The following is a 21,936-nucleotide window of genomic DNA, read 5'->3' on the forward strand; positions in this document are numbered from 1 at the left end:
CTTTATGGCTTCTGATGTGTGTCAAAATTAAGAAGAAAGCCCTTCCCCCACTCTATTATAAAAGATTTCTTTCAAATTTTCTTCCAGTACTTCTCCCCACATCCATTTAATCCATCTGGTTTTCATCTTGTTTTTTTACTTTTTTGTAGATGGCTAGCTCAGTCTGGTTAAATAACTTCTGTAGCTAAGACCCAGGTATCATTTATTGTTTGTGTGAATGTGTGTGTGTTGTGTACTATTATTATTAAAGTTTCAGGTGATTCCAAAGTGCTGCCAAATTTGAATCACAGCTTTAGATCAAGGAAGTGAAGGGAACATTCTCAGAAGAGTTTGTGAACTTAGGAGAGTTTGCCTATAGTTGGATATGAGTTTTAGAGAGCACAGTGGGAAAGTTTCATGAGATGGGTGAGGTATAGGAATAGAAAAGATGATGGCAGAGTTAAGTACAGATTTGAGTTTGGAGATGGTGGTAGGGAGGAGTTTTCTTTGGTTTTTACTGGTAGTGCCAAAAGTACAGTTGCAATATCAGAAGCACATGATCATTTCCTTCATTTGTGGTTTTAGTGAATCCTTGGGAGGTATAGGTCAGAAAAGTCATGCCAGATACCCCAGAAAGAGATGTTTCAAATGGTTTTCTATGATTAAGTAATTTTTGGACCTTCATAATTGATACCCATGAATATGACACCTTGCATGAGACAGCCACCAGCATATGAGCTAGAACACATGTGCCCATATTGTTGCAGCCCCATGGTGTCTGCAACACTAGCTCTAGGGGATCCAGCATGTGTGGAGAGTGGCATTCACACTACATTCTTGTCAGCCTTGAAGATCACGGAGAATTTAGAAAGAAATCTAGGGATATTCCCATAATATTTTTTAACAAGGGTGGCCACTGTTGAGTGTGAAATGATGAGTTCAGTGCTGAGAAATCTGACAACACTGGTTGACTGACCTCATCCACCTGCCTCTTCCATTTAGTCATCTCCACCACACTCTCATCTGACCATTCATTTGCGCATGACAAAGCACCACGATGACAGCTCAGATAAGGTTCCTGACCACAAATGCTCAGCAGAGGTCATTGCCTATCAATTGTCTGAAACAATGAAGTTTGGCAGCTTAGAAACTATAAATAAGCAGCAGGAGTTTGAAATAAATTAGGGGGACCTGAATCACTTCATCAACTTTATCAGAATCAAGAATGTTCCATCCCTAAAAGTTTCCAGCTATTAATATAAATGTTGGCCAGTGGTTCTTGGTTATTAATAAAGAAAGAAAGAAAGAAAGATGCATTTTAAGTATTATATAAGCTAGTACAGCAGAGAATATTTCAACACCAGACTTAATGTCATACTGCCAAATAAAGCTTAAATTTAGCCTATTATGAAAAACACATATCCTAAGGGTCTACAGTAATGAGACAACTGATACTTATCATGCTTAAGCAGAGCACTCCCCACTTTGATGATTGATTATTGGACGTAATTGACAAGCTTATAACAAAATCAAGTTTTTCCAACATCTTCCCTTAGGAAGACTATCAAACCTATCAATCAAGTCTTAGTCAACTGTAGGAACTACATTTAGGAAGAGAGCAGGCTGTAAGTAATAGTTTACATATGTGAGCATCTGAGAATTAAGATAAATATCGAATCAAATCTTTTGAGTTCATCAAGCACATTCCTATTACTAATGAATGAATAATGTATTTAAATACAGTCAAATTTTAGTGACATGTCTATTACTATGTTTAGGATATCAATTTTTATAGTCATAAACTGCCATTGACATGCATGCCAGCATTTCTTCAAGTGTACTTGGTAGCATTCAAATAACTAGTAAAATGTCGACTTTGAAAAAAAATGCTCATTTCACATTTAAAAAATTAGTTAATTAGCATATGACTTAATTTCTATTCGAGATCACTGCAGTGTATTTAGTAGTGATTTAGTGTAACGGAGTCAGATTGTCTACGTTTGTATTCTGACATCACCACTCATCCACTTATCAGTTTTGGGGCTTTGGGAAAATTTATGAAATTCTTAGTACCAGCCTCAGATACCTCATTTATGAGTGATAATAGTAATAGTATATCTGATAAGGTTACTATAAGGTTTAAATGAGATAACATTTGCAAAGCACTTTGTACATTTCCTGGCATATAGTAAATGCTCAATAATATTAGGGAGAGACATATACAGATGCTAGAATAAAATAAAGGCAAGGGGGAGGGAAAGAATAAGATAATAAAAAGAACCAATCAAATATAAAATGAGAGTTGAGTGAAAGGAAGTCAAGTAGAATAGAGGAAGGAGAATGGAGAGGGGAGGGAGAACGGGAGGGAAAAGGGAGGGATCTTGAACTGAAATCGATTTCCATGCATGTATAGTTTGTTGGGATGAACCCAACTATGGTGTATATAGAGCTCTACTAAAAAAAAATATTAGGGAGAGAGAACATGTGCGTTGCTACATATTTATATATCTACAGAAAAAAACCATCCACTTCAAATTATGAATAGAATTAGTCCTGGAGAGTAAACTTGGGAGGATATGGCATACACCTCTCACTTTTTCTCTAACCACTTCTATAATATTGACTTTTAAAATAACAAACACTTACTGTATCATAATTTTATATCTTTTTAAAACTTTTGATGGTGTATCTAAAGAGATAATTTATCACACTAAATTAATCCAGAGAAAGCATAATTCAAATTCATTTGTACAGAATTAAGACTATAGAGGAGACCATAAATAACAACTTATTTTGTGGGGGCAATATTAAATGCATAATCAAACCTATGGTCTCAGTTACTCATTTGAGTTGAATAGGACTTTGTTATTTCCACCAGAATTGAGAAAGCAAAGAGACTCGCTGGTTCTCACCTATTACGAACCTGGTGATAGCAGAGCCCGAAATCCAACTCAAGAGCCCTGATTCCATCAGACCCCTTCCACTAATCTATTTCATCTACAGTTTTGATCATTCCCCAGGAGCCCCAGTTTTAAAGAGACAAGTAAGGGCTCATTTACATAATCTTGAAACCAAGCAGAGTGAAGGGTAGCAAGTCTTCCAGTGAACTGGCTAATTGGTTTTAGATCTATATAAAAAGCATATGTGAAAACTCAAAATATCATTATTCTGATAATTTCTTATTTCTTGTAAGGATTAAATACGTTGATGTTTTAGGGTTTCGTGACTGATAATCTAAGTCTTTCACCTTGTGGATAATTTAACATGTTAGCTTTGGTTGAGATCTCATTCTTCTGGCTGCAGATTCACAAGATCCCCCAAAGAGGCTATTCAGTAATTGTGATGCATTCCTGTAGCATTTAAGACTAAGCCCTAAAAGCTTTGCTTTGTATACTTGATCTGTAGCGACCTTTAGAGTTTGCTGCCCATTCAACCGAAGGTCTTCCTTGTGAAATCATATAATAGTGTCCCAGTTCACTTTCTGTTACTTGATATCACTGAACAAAAATACCATTATCAGTGTCTGAGAAAAAAAAAGATATGGTACCCTGTCTCTTTAAAAGTTTAAGAATAGCATGCACAGTAGAGTTAATTCTATCGGGGGCTCTGCCTTGAGAATTTTCTGGCCCAGAATCAAGTTACAGATAATTAATTATGTCAGTGAAAAGCTCTGATGGCCTGTTCTCTTCAGAGAAAAGTGACATCATCCATAGAATTCTCTGGCAATAAAGAAGAACAAAGCTGTGAGTGCAGGAAATAACAGACAGATGTCCATGAGTGCATATTTTATCTACTTCAAAGTACATCGCAAGAAGTCATGCTCTAGGGCGGTCTCCCAGCAGCAGTGGCTTGGCAAGGGGTCTCAGCGAGTGGGAGAAGAAAGTTTACAGGACTGGGTTCATTGCCTCACATGCTCTGGCCTAAACACTGAAGTGTGGTGTTCTTAGGGAAATTACTAAAAAGATGACAGTGCTCAAAAAATGTTGGCACGATCCTAGCAAGCCAATCAAGTTATGCAGTGTGGGGAAATTGGACCAGATGGTGGAGGCCATGTTTTCGGATGAATGTTAGTGCAGGAAACACGACCCAGTGAGTATTGTTCCCAGGCCTTCCCTTGCTTTGGGCTCACATTAATTTTCACAGAAAACTGTGACTGAGCCCCACAGCAGAATGTAAGGAAAAGAACAAATATTTTATTAATGATATGACCTTGAGCAATCAATTTCCTTTCTTTGAGCTTTATTTTCTTCATCTGTAAAATGGAATTAAGAGAAATTAAATAATTCTCCTAAAAGAATTTTGTCCACACTAGGCTGCAATGTAATATTGGTTATTATTAAATTCAACTCTGTCCTTCCCAGCAAAATATATTAGTTCCATATTTTATATCTAGAGTCAGACTTAAATTAACTGAAACAATGTTTACTTACACAAACAATTTTAGGTGTAATAGAAAGATCATTGTTTCAAAATTTCCAATACTGGAGGATAAAATATTCTGCTAATGGACACATAATCCTTTGATCAAAACTACCTGTTCCAATACTTTCTTTTAAGAACTATTTTATCTAATTATCTAAGTAAAACCAGTTCTACAGAGTTCACTTAAAGCATACATTCTCAATGAGACCACTGAGGTTTACAAGAGGGTGAAAATTGGCTCTTAGGTGGGGAGGTGTGAGGAAATTTCGGATTTGACAATGGTCTATGGCCCTCAGAAGTACAGATATATAAATATAGATATATAGAGATATATAGATATACATAAAATACATCTTCAGTATTAAATTTCTTAAGGGGAAGGGAATAAGGTAAAAATATCCAAAAAAATTCCAGAAGACAAAACTGAAAAAAAGTTTAAAACACTGATTTAAAAAAATTTCAAAAGTTATAAAGAAAAATATAAATTATCCATAGTTCTGAAAGAACATTTCAAATGTTTTGGTATTTTTCTTCACAAGTATTATTTTCCATAATAGCAAGCACATTTTGTATACAACTTTGAATATTGATTGAAGGCACTTTCCTCATCATTCAAATTTATTGAAATACAGGGTTTTGTTTTGTGTTTGTGGTGCTGGTATTGAATCCAGGGTCTTGTGCATGCTAGACTATAAAAGGTAATTATTAAATCTTGCACAATATTTTATCTTATACTCAAATGTTTCTGAAATTTGGAGTTTCTTTGATTTTTTTTCTGTTAGAAATAATATATTTGTGCAACAATCTATCTTTCTTGTTAAAGTACTTAATTAAAAGATATGAATAGTTTAAGGTATGTATAAATATATATATATTTTTTGGGGGGGTACTAGGGATTGAACCCAGGAGTAGTTAACCACCCCATCCTTTTTTTATTTTGTATATTGAGACAGGGTTTTGCTAAGTTGCTTAGGGCCTCACTAAGTTGCCAGGCTGGCTTTGAACTTGCGATCCTCCTGCATCAGCCTCTGGAGCTGCCGGAATTACAGGCTTACACCACTGCATCCAGCTAATATTTTTAAATTAATATTTGTAAAGACCTGTATGTATCTATTAACAGATTATTTTCAGAACTTCCTCCAATCTACACGGAGGTTGGAAATGGGAGTGCCCATTGACATTTAGTGAGCAGTAGTCTTCTTTGCTACTCCTTATCCAATGATCTTCTTCATGGCTTTAAAATACAAGTGATCCTCATCATTTTCAGATTCTGTAACTCTGAATTTGCCTACTCAATAACATTTATTGTAATCCTCAAGTCAATAATTGCAGTGCTTTCAGGTCCATACTCAGTCATGCACAGAAAGGCAAAAAAACTTAATTGCCTGGTAGGCACATTCCCAAGCAGGATTGAACACATGCTCTGCCTTCCTATTTCAGCCCTTATATTGCTGTCAAGTGTCTTTCATGGTATATTTAGTGTCATATTTTCCACATTCTTGCATGTGTGCATGTGTATACACATATGTATACACATGTATATATATACACACATATATTATGTGTATATAATGTATATATGTATATAAATATATATGTATATATGTATTATAATATATGTATATGTATATAATGTATATTATGTGTGTATGTAATATGTGTGTGTGTGTGTGTGTGTGTGTGTGTGTGGTTTTATTGCTTACAATGGTCCCAGCATAATTCTGAAGTCCAAAGTTTTCAAGCGCAAAAAGCATGTGACATACTTTCAGGAAAAAAAAAATTATGTGTTAGATAAATTTCCTTCCTCCAGATATGAGTTGTAGTGCTACTGATAGTGAATTCAGTGTTCATTAGTGTAAGATTAGTAAAAAGTACATTGGTTGATGGATGGATGGAACCATTTTGAAGAGAGCTCACAGGTTCAGTATTTCTAGCAGTTTTATAGAACATAACTACTGTGAATGATGAGAATTAACTGTAGTTAATTTCTACTTCCTCACATACGTTGAGGAACCTGAATCATGGGGAAGTTTTCACAGGGATTTTGTGATCATAAATGAAAGTAATAAACTAATATCTTTTGGAATCTGAACTTCCTCTATTGAAAGGTAGATGTTTGTAAAAAGTAGTTCTGTACTCAAAGAAGAAGATGTACGTGCTTTGAAAAGAAACACAAATTTGATATATAAGTAGGATACTCAAGCATGTGTGCAGACACACAATTCATTCATTTAACAAATGTTATCGAGCACCCCCTTGAGTCAGTCATTGTGGGACAACACAAAGAGAACAAGAGGCTCCTGCCCTCAGTGAGCTCTCTTTCTTGCAAGGAGGGAGGAAATGAACAATTGCTAAACATGAAGCGCTAACTACCGTGACTAAGGAAGTATCGGACATCAGAAATGACAATTCTGCAAATTTTGTTTTTAAGAATTCATTCTCAAATTGCAGAACATCATATAACTCCTAAATAATAGCACTTAGGTAATGGCACAATAAGATATTCTTGCTTAAAATTTTTTGAATGTGTCTCAACTCTGGTCCAATATACTGAAAAGGCAAGATAATTTTATGAATAGATGAAATGAGCTATACTTTCTCTTTGAAATGTAAGTTTGGCATTTTAGATGGATACATGGTTTCTAAGGCCAAATATTGCCTGTGAAAATCAGTCTGCAAATCACAAATTATATAGAAGTTTTGTGACTCTTTCAGGGATCTCTTTTCTTTAAAAAGGAATGCCAAGTAGGAACACTATGGGATTATTGTTAAGTATTTAAAAAACAATTTTTAAAAAATTAACATTTTGGGGGGTGCTTATTTATTTTTAAAATTGTCTTTTCTTAAATCAGAGGGCTTGACTTTGGTTGCATCCTTCATTTGTAGGCAATGCCTACTTTTAGCAAAAGTACTAGTACAAGATGTGCTATTTCACAGTTTCTTATTAATAATGGGTTTTTAAATAGAATACTTAGAAGCATTTAGAAAAAAAAATGTTATTTCTGCTGTAATATAATCTTTTGACAGTGGTGAAGGAACTGCAGACCTAAGTAAATACGGTAGTCCAAACTGTTGAATTAGAGAGGGAGCTGCTTCTTCAAATCACATCAACAAATAGCACAAGAAGCTCCAAAGTGCAGATGTGAGCTGACATGGGTTTGCCACTGGTCTGTTATCGTCATGGAATCAGAATCACAGATATTGTTATGAGTGGTTTGAGAAGTCACAGGATATTGAAACCAACAAAGATGAGAAAAGGTATCTTAGCCTTTGACTTATTGATTCAGGATGTGGAAAGACTTTTGGTAGTGTTGCCCAGTAGATCCAGCTGTCCCAAATCAGCCACCTCACTGTTATGAGAGGAGAACAAAAAGAGGAAATTTTTTTTTTATTGAACATCTGCTGTATACAATATTAGATGTTTCACATGTATTTCATTTTCATACTAGGTTGGGAACTGAAGTTCAGAGTCAACTGACACAAGTTACATAGCTGTAGTCAACAGTAGAGCCACAGTCTGACTGACTCCTAAGGGGTGAGGTAACTGAAATCTACCAGGTACCTTGTATATATTAGCTCATGTAAAATCTATGAAGTAGCTACTGCTATACCCATTTTACAGTTTGGAGAGGCAAATTCACTCACTCAAGGTCACACTGCAGTAGTAGTTTATGTCTCTAACACAAGATTCCTAAATGCCTGTTTTTCCTACCACACTGTACCTCTTGAGTCGGGATAAAAGTCAGCCAAAAAACTAGCTCTAAGTTTACATCAGGAACATGTTTTCTAAAAAAGACAAAAAGCAAGTGAACTCAGCATCCACTAATAATATATATCTTTAGAACATCAGAAAATTTTTATTGATAATGATGTTTTAAAAAAGACATTAACTTACATATGTCATATTCTTTAAGTAGAAAGGGATTTTATAATACATTTGAGGATGCACCTACTCTCAAACCTTAAAATGATTTCAAGTGCTAACTCTTGATTTCTTTTTTATTAAGACAAATACCTAGTGTGAAATTCTTCCTGATTTCAGAATGGCTGAGATTCTCTTGTATTCTTGTTCAAAAAATTAAACTATAATATTCCTATGTATGTTACAAGCAGAATTCACTTAGAGGTCAGAAGCTGAACTCAACGTTATGTGGAACAAATAAACCTCATGTATAAATTCTATCTAGACAATGTAGTTTTATCTCATTTGGCTGAAATTATTACTCTTTTGAAAAAGTATTCCTCACATTTCTCAACTCTCACCAGTCTGAGGATAAAAATAAGATCAAAGGCTACTATCTTTCTCTCTCTTACTTCTGCAGTCCTCCTGCTCAGTGAGAGTGCCAAGCTCCTTTACATTCCTCTCTTAAGTCCTAAAAGGCCCCAGAAAATGACCTATACATGTTCTACACGCCCCTCTGGGCAACCATTGGCATTTGCTCTTTTGCCTTTCTTCCTGTCTATTCCACTGTGGTCACTTGGCTAACCCTGTAAGTGCCTGCTGGAAGCATGGTCAACACTACTGTGTGCCCCAAAGGCACTCTCCTCTGTTGATGGCAGTGGGTGTCCACTTGGAAGCTGCTCAGGCTGATATCTACACTGAGAACATAACGTAAGATACAGAGAGAGCCGCTTCTCCTCAACCTCCCCCATTCCTGGGGAAGCTGCAATGCCTTGAATTCTAATTTACCAATTCCTCTGGTTTTTATTTGGGTCTTTTATTGCAATCCCTCACCCCAGGATTCGGGCATGGTTGGAGGGGGGTGGGCTGGATGGGATTCTGAGTGACAGGCACTGTGCTGCACTCAGACTCACCCTTCCCCTCTGACCCTGCTTCATTGTTCTTCAACCAAAATGGTGCCCTTCCTCCCTTGGGATGAGTTCTTTCCCAGGAAGAGCCTCAGTCCCTCATGCAAATAGCTCTGCAGCAAGGCCATCATGCCAGTCATGATTTTGCTCAAGCTAGACTAATATCATCTAGAGACCTACTGAAAAGGAGACAATCAGGAAAAAGGAAGAAGGTAAAGAAAATCTAACCAAATAAGCAGAGTCGTGCAGGAGATGCTTCATCTGTCCTGGGTCTGGTCTTGCTGGTTTATGTTCAAAGGATCATATTTACTGAGCTGGATAAACAACCACAAATATCTATGCTTTAGCAATGACTTCTCCATGTTCCAAGGAATTCAGCTTCTCACCTGTTTCACAGAAAGTGGGCAGCTTAAGGGCTCTCCCAAGGTCTTTATTTGCACAAAACAGAAAGCTTAGTCTTTGGGAATTTAAGAAATTTTATACTGTAGGATCACAGTTCCACATGAGGGAACCTATGACCTTATCTAATTTCTAATCCAGGACATAGCAGCTGTCTTACTATTAATATCCCAATGTGCACAAAAAAGAAAAAAGAAGAAAACCAGATAATAGAAATGCTTTTAAATCCATGAATGACAATGAAATTTAGATGACTAATTATGAGGAAAATATGACTATCTTTTAAAAATTTATTACATGGCATTTTAGTTGATTTTTAAATGGGTAATTTCTACATAAAGGATTGGAAATGATTTTTATTTTCTTTATTTGATGTTTTGGGGTGAACAAGGAAATTTTAACTTTAAAAAAAATTGTGGTAAAATATACATAATATAAATCTCACCATTTTAACTACTGTTAATTATACAGTTCAGTGCCATTAAGCATACTGGTCTTGTGCAACTATCACCACCATCCATCTCCAGAGTTTTTTAATCTCCTAAACCAGAAACTCTATACCTATTAAACAATAATTTCCTTTTCCCCATCTTCCCTTGCCCATGGCAACCACCATTATACTTTCTGTCTCTATAAATTTGACTACTCTGAGTACCTCATGTGAGTAGAATCCTATTTGTCCTTTTGTAACTGACTTATTTGAAGTAGTGTAACACCTTCAAGGCTCATTCATATGGTGGCATGTGTCAGAATTTCCTTCCTTTGTAAGGTTGAATGATATTCCATTGTGTGTGTATACCATATTTAGTTTATCCATTCTTGTGTCAAGGACACTTGGGTTGCTTCCACTTTTTGACTATTGGGAATAATGCTGCTGTGAACAAGGTATACAAATAGCTAGTCAAGTCCCTGATTTCAATTCTTTGGAGGTATATACCTGAAGTGGAATTGGTAATTATACAATCTACTTTTAACTTGTTGAGGTATTTTCCGTGTTGTTTTCTATAGTGGCTGCACTGTTTTACATGTCCAGCGGTACCACACAAATGTTCCAATTTTTCCACATCCTCACTAACACTTATTTTCTGTTTTGTTTCGTAATAGCCATCCTAATAGTAGGTGTAAAGTGCTATAATCTAACCATGGTTTTGATTTGCATTTCTCTAATAGTTCATGATATTAAACATCTTTTAATGTGTTTATTGAAAGTTTCTTTGGAGAAATATCCATTCAAAACCTTTGCCCATTAAATGTGTTTTAATTGTAGAAGTTCTTTAATATTCTGGGTATTAACCCCTAGAAACCATATGATTTGCAGACATTTTCTTCCATTCCGTGAATTACTTTTCACTCTGAAGATTGTGTTCTTTGATCCTCAAAATTTTTTAAGTGTGACGTGGTCTAATTAATCTATTTTTCTCTTTTGTTGCCTGTGCTTTTGGTATCCTATCCAAGAAATAATTGCCAAATTCATGAGGCATTTCTCCCATACTTTTTCTAAGAATTTTATAGTTTTAGCCTTATGCTTTGATTAATTTTGAGTTAATTTTTGTATAAGCTATAAGATAAGGGCCTAACTTCATTCTTTTACATGTGGATACCCAGTTTTCCCAGCACCATTTGTTGAAAAGATTCTCCTTTTCCCTTTTAATGTCTTGGCACCTCTATGGGAAATCATATGACTATATATTCAAGAGTTTTTTTTATGGACTCTCTTCTATTGATCTGTATGTCTGTCTTCATGACAGTGCCATACTATTTTAATTAGTGTATTTTTGTAGCAAGTTTTGAAATCAGGAAGCATGAGACACCTTCAACTTTGTTCTTTTGCATAATCATTTTGGTTATTCAGGGTCTCTTGAAATCCATATAAATTTTAGGATGAATTTTGAAAAATCATTTCTGACGAAAACATCATTGGCTTTTTTTACTTGTAAAATTCAGGCTTTTATGGTGATGATAAGAGCAAGTTTTAACCTGAAAAAAATAGCATTTACTTCTGATATTTTAATACAAGAGTTCTTTTGGATGATATTCAGTCTGAAGTGCTAGTCTTTAATGAAGAAACTCTGTAGGAAGTTTTAGTCTACATTGACTACATAGTTGCAGAGGAAATTTTTTTTTCCCAGAGAAACCAGAAGTCACATTTTAGCTCCAGTGGCCTTTTAAATTAACCATGTCTAAATGTTCTCCTCATATGTTGTATACTAGTAATCATGGTAATTTTACTTTTCAAAGTTCAGGGGAAAATGGGTTGAATTTCTATAATAATAGCTAATACATTATAAATTACATAGTTTCTCTTTTAATCCATTTATAATATTATTATTTACCTAACTAGGGTAAACAGCATAATTTAGTTTGCATGAGATTTAAAGAGAGTCCATTTCCTGTTGCAGCATTCCGGTGGAATGTACTGTTTTTCCTTACTCAGTTTACATATTTTCTTTTTGGAATAAACTTGAGAAGAACAAAGTGACTCCTACGTTGTAGACAAAGATGTCAGATGAAAGGGCAGAGAGACTGACAAAATGCAATTGTTTAGATCTTTTGAACAAGGATAAGTAGTCACAGTTGTTCTGAGATTTTCAGGACTTCATGCCTTTCTGACTTCACATCACTTAATTTTACTTTTCTTTATTTCAACAAATATTTACTGAGTGCCTATCATGTGGCAGGCACTCTTAGAGACACTGTAGATCCAGTGTCCTCACCGCAGCTCACCGCCAAAGAAGGAAATAGACAAGTAAACTAATAAATCACCTTATGTAAATAGATACAGAACAGTTGAGTTCCTAGGATGGGGTAGAAGTCACACAATGGGCAAGTACTGATCCTCCAAGACCATCTCTTCTAGGGCTCCTTGGCTCAGCAATGGGGCCTTGTTTGCGTAGTTAAGTAAACAATACAAAGGAGTGACTGTGTTTGAGAACTGTGTCATTCTGGTTCTTCCATAAGCAGAGAACTAGATTTAGTCTTTCCTCAAAATGGATCTCTCATTGAACGTCAGCAGCTCGTGGCAGGAGTGCCTTGTTTAATGTGCCCAGTGTCATTAGGTGGGGCGTGCCTCTTGAACTTCCCACTGGGTATCCTTCACAAGCAACTGAGTGGAGATAACATCTAAGAATCTTTCCCAAACTGTCTGCCTCAAGCAAAAAAAAAAAAAAAAAAAAAAAATTCAATCTGTGTTTTGTCTTAAACACTCAGATAAATATTAAATTGTATTAAAAGCCTGGGTTGGAAAAAGGCTGATTAGTAGTTATTAAGCTATAGTTAGGGGCAAGAAGTTCTGGTGTTCTGTTACTCAGCAGGGTGACTATGAATAATGACAATATACTGTATATATCAAAAAAGCCTGAAGGATTTTGAATGTTTTCATCACAAGCAAATTATTAATGTTTTAGTAGATATGTTTATCTTGACTTAAACATTACAGAGCATATACACGTGCTGAAATATCACACAGTACTTCATAGATGTATACAATTCTATGTGTCAACTAAACACAAATAAATAACCAGGCATGGTTGTGCAGGCTTGTAATCCCAGTGACTTGGGAAGCTGAGGATTCCAGAAGGATTGCAGGTTCAAAGTCAGCCTAGAAACTTAGTGAGGCCTTAAGCAATTTAGCAAGATCCTGCCTCAAAATAAAAACTAAAAAGGTTGGGGATGTGACTCAGTGGTTAAGCACCCCGGGGCTTAATCCCTGGTATCCCAAGTAAATAAATAAAATTTAAGTTGTATTAACATTGTGAAAAAAATGAACTACTTATCGCTCCTCTCGAGTCTTTCAGTAAGCTTAGTGCTTCAGGAAATGCATTGTTTATCTTCAGGGTCCAAGGCTCATTGTTCCATCCTGTGCTCCCAAGGTTACATATGTTCCAGCAAATGAGTGATCCTTCCACCACACAAATCTATGTCATTTATTGTCCTTCTGCGTAAAGAAGTCTGCCATGAGAACACAAAATCTAAGCACTTTCTTACTTATTTTGGTTTTGTTTTTTTCAAAGATTGAAAACTCCAGCAAGTTTTAAAATAGTCCAGATGATCACCAGGCATAATAATAATGGTGGCATTTTGCGTTTAAAGAAAGCTAACATTTCAAATTTAGGTTTTTGAGTGCCCTACTACACATAGAGATATTATGGAATATGCAGTCTCCTTTTCATTTGGGATTCCCATAAGATAACCAACTTGTCCCAGTTTGCCTAGGACTGTCCTGGTTTTCAGAAGTCCAACTCCCTAGGACTCTGCTCTCCTTAGTCCCAGAAACACTAGGACAGTTGGTGATCCTGGTTTGTCCAGGACTGATAAACACTTTTGACAGTTTCCAATGACCTGGTGTGGGCTGCTGCTCTGAAGTGACCATGATTCTTGGGTAAAGAAAGGTCAGTGGAACTGATAACTCAGGGAGAACATTAAGAAATCTCTGGGGCAAGCAAGTCCCTAGGAACCAGATGACCCTGCTGAGAACCTAGATCTAACACCACCAAAGTTTTAAATGTTTGGGTGCTGAATTGACCTAACTGTCCTAGAGCAGTGGCTTCTAAATGTAGACGTGCTTTAGTATCACCTGCAGAGATATTTTAAAACACAATTCCTGGAATCCACCAATAGATCTGCTGACTCAGAATTTTAACACAGCAATAGAGTGATCCTTCTACCACACAAATCTGACCATGTCATTTATTGTCCTTCTGCTTAAAAATTTTAAAACTTCCTGCTGCTCCCTGAAAAAATGCAAACTCATTGCATGGTTTACAAGGCACCCATGAGTCTATCACTCATCTTGTGCCAACCTACGCATCTAAATATGTTTGGCCTTTGCAGAGTTTTCCCTCGGTCTCCACCACTCAACCGTCTCTCCTCCTTTCTTTCTCTGGCCCAAGTGCTCACTGTGATTTCAACTCACTTCCTCCACGAAGACTCCTCTGTTAGCTCATATTCAAGTCAATTGTTCTTCTAGATCAGGTTCTTAGCTCCCGGCATTTCCTTCATCATAAGTGCATTATGTCATTTTGTAAATGCTTTTCAGTTGTCTACATCCCTTCACATTTGAATTCCTAGAGTCGCAATTATATTTTTAATACTAAGTATAGTGCACTGCACAAAGTAAATGTGTACAAATATTTACTGAATGAATGATTGGATCAAGCCCCCTTTTGAACCTGTGTTTTATTCTGCCCCTGTGCCCTCCCTTGACTTGAAATGAATCACATGCTCACCTGTGGACCTGGGCTTCACAGAGTAGCTCTTTGCTGCCCCCACATGTTTTGAATCAGCTCCTCACGTAGCCCACTCACAACCCCTTGGTCCACCATGTCTGCACTGGCACAAAGAGGACCTAGGTCTGATGCAAGAGAAAGATGTGAATCCTTTCTGTCTTTTTCTGTAGCCTAATTTCATTTTTACTCTCCTCTATCATTAGCAGTAAGTAAGTTGAACAATTTTATTGTCTCTTATTCTTCCAATTCCCTTCTTCCTCTCTGGTAGAAGAACAGCTCTTTTGGGGAATCTTTTCAGAGCATTTTTCTCTCTGGGTCATTTTACCTATATTCCAATGAAGTGGTCTATTTAAGAGTGCCCCAGAATCCTAGGACCTTAACCACTTGCTTCTGACTAAACTTACATGTGAAAATGGTGTTCAGAGACAGAAGCTTTCTGACATTTGGAATTTTATTCTGTTATGGAAAAATTAACAAGTTTCTCAATTTTGAGGTATAACAGTAATTTTATCCCCAAAATATAGAATAATTTTTACTTAGATTGAACTTTATATTTAAAATAGTGAACAAATTTATTGTGGTCACATCATCACCTTTAATAATCCACTGATTAAAAAGATGTCACAATATTGATTTATTATATTTCACTATTCTAAATACCAGTATATTGAAGACAATATTATTATTCTTCCTATGATTAACACAGAAGTTAAAAAGCTCTAAATAAGTTCATGGTGACTAGTGTAGTTTTAAAAATATGATACACAGTATAACATCACCTTAGCCTATTTGCTTTGGTAATTAGTTTCTAGGATAATTAAAGTAAGTTGAAATGTGCAATATATGTAGCATATCACCATTAATAAAGTTCAAGCATAAAGGAATTTTTAGGAAGAGAAATAATAGATAGTTCACATCGGTAGGAATAATAGAAGTTATCTTCTAAAAGAATCAGAGAGATTTGGTTGAGATGATAAATAACAAATAATATTTGCATATTTTAAATTGAGTAGCTTAAACTATTAAACTGAAATCACCTATTTACAGATTTGCTTTATCTGTATTCTCTTGTTAGAACCTGACAAAGTCCCTATGACATAGAAGAATTAGTGTCCCTACTTTACAACGAAACTGAGTCAGAGAGATGAAATAACTTTTAGAAAGAGGTTGTTTAGATTTAAAAATTCCTTTGAAAAACTGTTCTTAAGAGAAAATTGTGAAATGTATAGATGGTTAAACTTCATCAGTTTTAAATTTTACATTTGACTGGGGAAAAAATATCTTACAAAATTCCTTTTCTCCCCATGTACAAAAAGTCTTCTAATGATAGGGACCTAACAGAACTATAATAAATCATTACCATTGACTTAGCACCTACTGTGTGCCATGTTCTATATTTACATTTAATATATATGTCTGATGCCATCCTAACACCAATCATATAAGAAAGTTATTTGGCTCCTATTTCATAAATTAGGTCAAAGAAATGTTAGCAATTTGCACAAATCACACAAAACAATTAGGACTGGAAATTAGTGCTAAGTCTCTTTAAGCTGGAATCATTGTACTATACCATGATGTGAATTTTATTTCTGTTTTAGTTTTTGTTTAGTTGCTTAATAGTTTTAACATTTAACTAACTTGCTGGGTAGGGTGGCTCATACCTGTAGTTCCAGTAACTCAGGAAGCTAAGGCAGGAAGATGCAAGTTCAAGGCCAGCCTCAGCAACTTAGCAAGATCCTGTCTCAAAATAAAAAGCTCAGTGCTAAAGCGCCCTGGGTTCAATCCCCAGTATCTAAATAAAGAAATAAAAACAAATTTACCAAAAAAAAAAAAGGATTTAATTAACTTCCTTTATGCTCAGGTCATGCTTTGTGTTAACTTGAGGTGCAATCTAACCTCTCAAGTTTATCCCAAATACAATTTGCATTTGAAAGCCACTTTCTGACTACATTTATCTAGAATTAGGGACACTTTTTCAGAATGTCATATGTGGAAAGGCAATATGTAAATAACTCCTCTGTATTTCCTTCAGTGGTCTAGTTGGAATATGAGTAAATCAGAATAAATGTTAGTGGGGCAACTGTAGTCCTCGCACCACCCCATCGTTAGGATCCCCACCCACTTTAGTGGCCGTTCTATCTTGAATTTGCTGCTGTGTTTAAATAATCCTAAAAGGAATCAAGGCAATGCCAAAACAAGGTATAGTACAATCTTTCTGCAATTTGGTTTTATGTTTTGCTTGTGTTAAATCCCAGGGACACTTATGTATAGTCAGAATGAAGGTGGCTTTCTCAGCATTGGGCATGTGAAAAACAGAACTTTCTACTACGTGATTTGCCTTTGTCCTTTTATGTGAAATAGAAATAATGAAGATTTTCTTTATAAAGGTGAAACTTTCTTTTTATAAAATTAATTACACATTCATTGTGGAAAGTTGAGAACATACATTTAAGCAAAAGGTAGGGGAATAAAAGCAACCTTATCCCACTACCCGATATTTTAGTGTCTGTTTTCTAAGCCATTTTCTTTCAGTCTTTAAAAAGTTTAATTACTCAAGTACTATATAATTGAATCTATGCCTTCAGTGGTGATTTCTTTTCTGAAGAATTTGAATTCTGCTTTTATCCTACTCTTTTCTTTTCTTACATATCTGCTATAATATATTTTAGAGAAGAGGAAGCAGACCATTTGAAATATTTGCATTTTATTTTGAATCAGCCTCTAAAATTACAATATGCAAATGAAGATTCATTTTCCTTTATTGTTTAAAAATTTTAAATTTTATTTATTTTTTATTTTTTAAATTTGAGTCAGGGTCTTGCTAAGTTGCCTTGAACTTGCAATCCTTCTGCCTCAGTTTCCCAAGTTGCTGGGATTAAAGGTGTGCACCATCGTACCTGGTTTATTTTTTCCTCCCAAAGACAGTAAATTCTATGTCTTCCATATAAGTCTTTACACTTCATATGTTAAAATGTGAACTTTAGAAAACAGCCTTTACTTCATTTGATTTAAAGATGAAAAAAAAAGGACTGTAGTTTGTTATGGTGACTTTCACCTTGACCACCTTATCATCAACACTTTTTCACTTTGAAATATGATTCTAAATTTTCCTTCCTTGTCACTCCATTAGTCACTAAATTCACAGTTTCTTTTTTCAGATGCAATTTTCAGCACCGGCTAAAGTTTAAGGCTGACCTCAGGTGTGAGGCGATAGAAAGGAGTAAGGTGACATTATCTTTTCAAAGACAGAAAAAGAAAAAGCACACACACCAAGGTAACAAATTTTAGATTGAATAATACCAAGGATTATTTATCAGCTTAGTTGCTCTGTTTCCTAACTGATTAGTGTGACTATTTATTTAATTTCTGTTGCTATAACAGAATCCCAGAGGTTGAGTCCTTTATAGAGAAAAGAGGCTTATATAGCTCACAGTTTGGAGACTGAAAGTCTGAGATTGGGTAATTCCATCAGTTTGTCCTATTGTGAGGTCTGCCCTGGCTGCATCACAACATGGCAGATGGCATTATGGCAGAAGCATGTGTGAGAGGGAAAGAGCAGTCACATCTTGAGATAGAAAGCCAGAGAAATTCACTGACCAGGCTTGTTCTTTTGCACAACTTGCTCTCTCAGAGAATTATATCAACCCCGAGAGTGTTCCCAATGACCTAATGTTTACCTTCCACTAGGCTCCACCTCTTAAAAGTTCCAGTACTTCTCATGTCATCATACTGGGGAACAAGCTTCCAGCACACAACCCTTAGACACACTCAAACCATATCCAAACCATAGCAGTGTGAGACAGTACTCTCAACCCTGGCATCACCTAGAAGCTTTAAAGTGAACTGATGCACAAGTCCTTCTACCAGAGATTGGAATGTAATTGGTCTGGGATGGCCTGGGCATTGATATTTTTTTAAAGTTCCCAGGTGATTCCCATACAGTCAGCTTGGAGAACTATTACTTTAGAAGATACTTTGTGTTCACCTGTGAGATGAATGTAGGAGCACTTCCTTCCTGAAGACTAGTAACAAGTTATGCACCTGGAGGCTCCTTCAGAACAGGGCCACCTCATACAGATATAGAATTATGCCTTGCATAAGAGTACCTGGCGAAGGAGATGAGTAGCTGAAATTCAGCCCACTCTTCTCTCACTCACTAGGTGAGTTGCATAAGATTCACTCTGATTCAGAGCCATACCTTCTTTGAAGCAGCCACCTTTGTTCTAATTTAATTTGCATAAAGACACTGCACAGGCTAGCCTGACTTTGTTTAATGTTCCCCAATCACTAGGTTCTTCAAAAGTAATTTTTTTTTTTTTTGGTCTTAAAATGAACACACATATGTGGTAGAGACACTGAAAAATTGCAAATCCTGTTTTACTGATGTCTCAACAATAAGTCTTTAACCATCATAATTAGATTAATTTGGAGACTGACAATGCAATAAAGTGGGGAACCTCAAGAAAGATCAACTTTGTGATAGTCATATTGTAAACACAGTATTCGTGGTTGACTAGTCAGTTCTTTTGTTTAGACAACCATTATAATGATCCAGGTTTAAAGTTTCAAATCCATAGTTAGCATCAACACAGGGAACTTTAATCCATTGTCACAGACTGAAACTCTCTTCCCAACCAGTTTGTTCTTTAGTAAAAGTTGGAATGAAGTCAGATACTTACCCATCACCATTACTGGAAAAACAGTTCCAAGGATATGCCCGGATGGGAGTACCTTCAGCAAATGTCAGCTACATTACCATTAGCAATATCATCCCAGCTAACCAGTACAAAATATATCCAGATGCATTTGCATTACAGGATGGGGACCAAAGATAATATCATATAAAACCTACAATTACATGGTTTTCTCGAAAGCTTCAGTTAAAGTTGTGCTAAGAAACCAAAAGAACAACCATGACCCTACCAACCTGATCCATCTGCAGGCAGTTTGGATGTTCAAAGAGTAAAATTTCACTTTCAGCATGAATGCATTAGATGGAAAAACCCAGCCCAGTGTGGTGTGAATACTCAACCATGTGTTTCTGTGCAAAAGGTATTCTTGTTGAGGAACAGGAAGACACTAATAAAGTTTGTTTGTTAATTACACATGGAGTTATAGCTAGCTATAATTAACATGAGGAGAGCAGGGGTTTACCTTAAACTGGATTTGAATACTGCGTCGAGAGCATAAATAGAAACCTAGAAAATTTTAGCTTGTCTTTGACCTCATATGCACTGAAACTAGTTAGGTATACCAAGATCAGCCTTCCCCTGCCCCTTCTCTCAAATAATTGCTACTTAAATCAAGCAATTTTTATGTAGTTAATATTAGCACAAACCCTCTCTCTGCTTGCCTGCTTCCTAGCAACCTGAAGCAGAGTATCTGCTTTGCCAATCTGCTCTTGGTAAAAAAAAAAAAAAAAAAACAGAATACCAGCAAATTTGCCAATAACCCTGAAGAGGTGGGAATGTATTCAATAAGCTCCATGTTAATTTTGTGAGCCCATTATATGATTTACATTGTCAACCATCTGACCTTGCTGTACTTTCTGCCACAGGCCAGAGAAGATGTGATCCATATGTTGAAGACAGAGAAAACCAAGCCTGAGGTTCTGGAGGCTCACTATGGATCTGCAGAACCAGAGAAAGTGCTTCGGATTCTGCACCGAGATGCCATCCTTGCTCAGGAGAAGTCCATAGGAGAAGATGTCTATGAGAAACCCATCTCAGAGGTAAAAATATGATACTAAGTCCCCTAGAAGGAAACCTCAAAGACATATCTTCCCATTCTTCTATTTATATACTTGAACATTTTCTTTCAAAGGGAAAATTTTTATAGTACACTGATGTAGAATTAAAGTATAATTAATTCAAGGTTGTAGTTGGTGAGCTTCAGTGATAAGAATTTCAGAAGCTTTTACTTAAATATGCTTAAAAGTTTGAAATACACTTTCCATGTGATTTTAATAGTTACATGCTTTTATTATTGTTTTAATTCTCTAAGAAATTTGTGTATAAAAATTTGAAATGGTTGTCAGTTTTAACGTTGAGTTGTCAGGATTATTATCAAATTGGTAATATAAAATTAAATTGATTTTATTATTAATATTTATGGTTATAAAATCAGTGGGTTTTTTTGTATCTTAAAGACTGTCATAATTGAGAAGGTCTTATGTGAGTAGATAAAATACAATGATTGAGGCAAATTTCCAATAAAATACTTAGAAAAATTCTTTAAGATTAAATAAATCTGTAGGGCTATATTAATCATTTTTATATAAGATTGTGTTAGGAACTATGAACTGCCCATTACTAATTATCTGTGATACAATATTTTTTAAAAAATACTTTCACATTGTCGTAGAAGTTTGATGCCAATTTAGGGTAGCAGTTTATGGATCTAGTCACACTGACTCCTGAAAATTCATGTGAAAAATTAATAGCTATGCAATTAGTATAATGAATGGAAAAAAACACAGAAATTGAAAGTCTAAAGCAACTTATTATAAAGTTAACTTTGACTTTTATCAAGTCTTCAGAGCAGCTCAGTTTGACAGATCTAAAAGACAACATATTCTTTAGACAGTATTCAAAACAGATTGACGCTTCATAATTTTCTAATTTATTCAATAAGGGTAAATTGAAGCTCTATTCTCAACTTTTCCTGAAATGTTAAGAGATGATTATGTGATGAAATACAGTGAACAAGTTGGATCCACTTCCATGTTCTAGATGCACCTTTACTAACTGTGTATGGCCTTACCTACAGGTCATATGCTCTTTAAATCTCAGGGTCTTTATCTGTGAAGTGGGAGAAACCACAGTGCACACCTCATAGAGATGTGAAGATTAAACAAAGCAACACATATGAAGCTCTTAGCACAGCATCTGACAAAGTACTAGGTACTCAGAAAAACATTAGCCATTAGTATTTGCCAGGATTTGAGGAAAATAATTGCTCCCTTGATTCCAAACATAGAGGGATTTGGGGAGGAAAAGACACATAGAGGTCAAAAACATACACTGATTTTATATTAATAGTAACTTGGATAGGATAATTCAGCTTGGATAAATGGTCTCATTTGAGCTTCCTAATTTTT

The 21,936-nt window shown here is 35.6% G+C and overlaps 1 protein-coding gene across 2 annotated transcripts in view; it reads left to right on the forward strand.

Annotated features, from left to right (window-relative positions):
• The window catches only part of FILIP1 (filamin A interacting protein 1), an 89,819-nt gene that overhangs the window by 17,558 nt on the left and 50,325 nt on the right, over positions 1-21,936 (forward strand). For both annotated transcript variants that reach the window (XM_079146511.1, XM_079146512.1), the window contains exon 2: positions 20,395-20,568. In XM_079146511.1, coding sequence (XP_079002637.1) covers positions 20,395-20,568 — 174 coding nt within the window. The remainder of the gene's footprint in view (positions 1-20,394; positions 20,569-21,936) is intronic.

Source organism: Sciurus vulgaris (assembly GCF_902686455.1).
Source record: "Sciurus vulgaris genome assembly, chromosome: 7".
Classification (NCBI taxonomy): domain Eukaryota; kingdom Metazoa; phylum Chordata; class Mammalia; order Rodentia; family Sciuridae; genus Sciurus; species Sciurus vulgaris.